This window comes from Argiope bruennichi, chromosome 10 (assembly GCF_947563725.1).
Source record: "Argiope bruennichi chromosome 10, qqArgBrue1.1, whole genome shotgun sequence".
NCBI lineage: Eukaryota > Metazoa > Arthropoda > Arachnida > Araneae > Araneidae > Argiope > Argiope bruennichi.
Window position 1 is genome coordinate 4840092 of NC_079160.1, and position 4182 is coordinate 4844273.

Sequence of the window (4182 nt, forward strand, 5' to 3'; positions counted from 1 at the left end):
CCCGAACGTTGTTGACCGGTGACGAGATAACTCGTCTTTTCATGCCCGAACGTTGTTGACCGGTGACGAGATAACTCGTCTTTTCATGCCCGAACGTTGTTGACCGGTGACGAGATAACTGGTCTTTGCACTTTGATATTTTTTTCTAAGTTCATGAAATGCAAATATTTTTTCAAAAACTTGCAATGCAAAATTTTGTCATGTTGGCTTTTCAAAATCAAAATTACTTTTCTGATTTCTGTTTCCATTGCATTGTAAAAATTTAAAAAATTTGAACCATGTCGGAAGAACTTTTTAGCGAGTTATATGCGGATGTTTTGTCGGATTGTCCGAGTGATTTCGAGTTCAGTGATTCTGATAGTGATGATTCAGACATTAGACCATCAAAACGACAAAGAAGAATTCTTTCCGATAGTGAAGCAGATAGTGATGAAGAGTGGAATGATATTGATATTGTTCCTTCTTTGGAAGATTATTCGAGAAATTCGAGAGTACCGAACTTCGAATGTGATCCACCAAGCATCGTTGATGTAATCGATTCGTTTTTTGATGAAGAATTTTTCAATTTGGTTGTTTCTCAAACAAATCTATATCACACCCAAATGAAAGATTTGCATAAAAATTCAGCCAAAACTTTACAGTGGAAGGAAGTAACAACGAACGATATGAAAAAGTTCCTTGGATTGTTGGTATTGATGGGACAAACGAAAAAAACTTGCTGGAGAGATTATTGGTCAACTGACCCTTTGGTGGAAATACCAATATTCCCTAAAACAATGAGCAGGATGAGGTTTGAACAGATCTTCACATTTTTCCACCTCAGTGATAACGTTGAAAATGTACTTAGTACAGATAGGCTTTATAAAATTAGACCTCTCTTAGACTACGTTATTTCCAAAAGTCAATCGATGTATGTACCGAAGCAGCAATTATCATTAGACGAAGCAATGATACCATGGAGAGGACGTCTAAAATTCAAAACATATAATCCTGCAAAAATTACAAAATACGGAATTTTAGTGAGAATGGTTTGTGAAAGTGAGTCAGGGTACATTTGCAACCTTGAAGTTTATTCTGGTGTTGGGAAAAAACTTGAAGAAACAATATTGTCAATTTTGCAACCGTATTTTGGATTTAATCATCACGTGTATCAAGATAATTATTACAACAACGTTTCAACAGCTAGTATTTTACTTGAAAATAAAATACGTGAATGTGGTACCATTCGCGAAAACCGTGGCTTGCCAAAATTACTTACAGAAAAATCCAAAAATCTTCAGAGAAGGCAAATGACATTTTTACGAAAAGGACCGATTCTGCTCCTCACATGGAAGGATAAAAGGTTAGTGCGAATGATTTCAACAATTCATGATGCGTCTATGATAACAACTGGAAATCGAAATAAAAACTATATAAACGATAAAATAAAACCTTCATGTATAATTGAATACAATAAATATATTAAAGGAGTCGATCGTGCAGATCAATATTTGGCAAACAGCAGCATACTGCGAAAAAGCATCAAATGGTCCAAAAAAACAGCATTTTTTTTAATCAATTGCCTTCTATTTAATGCTTTCGTGATTTATTCGAATAAGTGCCAAAATAAAATAAGATACAAAAAATTTCTCTTAGAAGTAGCTAGGATATGGCTATCTTCGGAATCAATTGAAAGCAACACACAACCAGCAAATACTTCTCATGCATCTAAAAGAGCTCCACACAAAGATCCTGTATCTAGGCTTTCAGGAAAACTTCTGGACCACGTTTTAGAACCAATAATTACTGCATCTAAAACAAATCCAACAAGAAAGTGTCGAGTATGCTCTTCAAAAGGAAAGCGCAGCGAAACGAGATATATTTGTAAGACATGTTGTGTTCCTTTACACGTCGGTGAATGCTTTAATTTTTACCATCCAAAAAAAAATTATTAGTTATTATTATTATTATTATTATTATTATTATTATTATAAGTTTTACTATTGTTTTGTGCAAATAAAATGTTTTGAAAATCACTTCGAATTTTATTCAATTACATTTTTTGCCCCGGTGACATGAGATATTTTCTATATCAAATAGCGGGTGCCATGCATACATTTTTGTGCGAAATGGCCGGTCAACAAAATAAATTTTTGTATGAAATTGCCGGTCAACAAAATGTTAATGGAAAGCTCAGTGTAACACACAAAATACGTTATTCGTTAAACCTGTGACTGTTCTATGGAATCAAAATAACGATATTACATCACAGAAATCTTTCAGGAAAGTATTTGCAGCTTTAAGAAATATTTACGAGGCATTCTATTTATCCTCGATCATATCTACGGTCTTTGTATCCACCAAAGGAAAACTATTTCCCTTACATAATGGAGATGAAAAAGTATTTATTATAGTGTTTCCATATTTATTAAGAACTCTAGGGAAACAAGCAAAAAACAGCTGCAACCAACGAGCGAAAACCGGCTAAAACTGAACGCAATACTTGATTGTTTTCTTTCATTATGGCGATAAAAGAAACAACTTTATTTCTGCGTTCTGAGGAAAGCGTGCTTTTGACAAGCAATATTATAAAATAACATCTCCTATTCCCATTTAATTTAGAAACATATCTATAGGGTGCCAAAATCATTAAATAAATTCCTCACCAAATGAAAACAATTTCCTTTGTCTATGTAATGCAGACTTCAATTTCGGCAAATAAATACTTAACGAGTCCACCATGAGTAAACATTGTTTTGTTTATTTCTGTCGGAATAATCTCTTCCCTGCGAAATTGTTGAATCCTTCTGCAGCTGCGGATAGGGTGTGAAGTCATGACTTTTAGATCAGATGTCTTTTTTCTACAGTGTCTTATTGTTGAAAAATTATCCTTCATTATTTTTTATAAACTTTTATTTTTTTTAAAGTAAAACTTTTTAAATTTTAAAAGTGACATCATTTTATTTTTGTATGTTAGATCAAGATAAAGAGAGAATTATTATTATCATTTCTATTACATATCGATATTTTGAAAACTTCCATCACACTGCGGGAATCCTTCAAAGCAATGATTTTATTTTTGATGTCTCCATTTTGAAATTGGAAAAAAATAAAACAATCCTAGCATTTTTTTTTTCATATTTTCGATAAATCTCCAGTTTATGGGCATTAGAAAAAAATTGTTGCAAACTTTTATGGTCCCTGTGGTTTTAAGATTTCGAATTATGTCGGCATTCTGAAGGATTATGAAGAATGGAATACGAAAAGAAATTGCTGTAATCGAAAAAAAAAATGAACTTTGTGTTTTTGACGAATATATTTCCACATTTCAGATCTGCCTGGATATGAAAAGCACATTTTCGATATTACGTCGCGAACATCAAATGTGTGGATTTCTAACAAATATTAGGAAAAATCCATCCAGAGAGTTTTGTCTGCCTGTCTGTTCCGATGTACTTGTAAATGCTGAACAAAAAAATGTGATGATCTAGATATATAAATCTGATAAACAATTTTTATTATCATAAGTGAATTTGTATGCCATATTTTGGTGAAAATCCGTGAATGAAATGCACGAGAAATGTAGATGTAATATTCATGTATTCGTCAACGCGATAACACAAAAGCACAACTGCTTGAATAAATAAAATTTGCTGTACTCGGTAAAAGAGCCACAGTGGCTGATTAGAATTCAATTCGAATTCACGTTCAATTCAATTAGCGAATAGAATAATTCAAAAGCTCTTGCCTGTCAGAAAGGAACTGGAGGCAACTAGTGGATTTTCACATTTTATTTCGGACACAGCTAGCATATTTACAGGAAGGCGCACAAAGACAAAGCAACACAACTAGACATCACAACGTACACAACAAGACTATCCCAATATAAACAAACCCAGAGGGGGACACAGAGACCGCGGGCTGAAACCCTTGCACCTCAAGGGATGTAAATAAAGTTTTAACAGTGGCCTGGTGGTTAGGTCTCAGCTTCGGGACCGAAAGGTTCGAGATTCGATTCTACTGAAAAGTGCCGTGTAAATGATGGAAGTTAAATATCTCCCTGTTGGTGTCGTGCGAAAGCAGAGCACGAGGTGTCGTTCTTATCATCTGACCGTTATTCAAAATGTCAGGATCGGTCCTAAAAACTAGTGATGATTTAAAACGGTACATGTTGAAGTCGGCAAGAAGGGAGGAGCGAATCTT

The 4182-nt window shown here is 34.0% G+C and overlaps 1 protein-coding gene across 1 annotated transcript; it reads left to right on the forward strand.

Moving 5' to 3' along the window:
• The first annotated feature begins 278 nt into the window (after positions 1–278).
• Positions 279–3929, forward strand: LOC129988793 (piggyBac transposable element-derived protein 4-like). Its single transcript, XM_056097066.1, has 2 exons — positions 279–1342; positions 3800–3929. Exons 1-2 carry the CDS (start codon positions 279–281, stop codon positions 3927–3929), a joined length of 1194 nt encoding a protein of 397 aa, XP_055953041.1.
• The last annotated feature ends 253 nt before the right edge of the window (positions 3930–4182 follow it).

Coding starts and splice junctions, on each gene's coding strand:
- LOC129988793 (XM_056097066.1), top strand. CDS start 279: ATGTCGGAAGAACTTTTTAGCGAGTTATATGCGGATGTTTTGTCGGAT. Junction 1,343..3,799: donor CTCACATGGAAGGATAAAAG/GTTAGTGCGAAT, acceptor GCATATTTACAG/GAAGGCGCACAAAGACAAAG.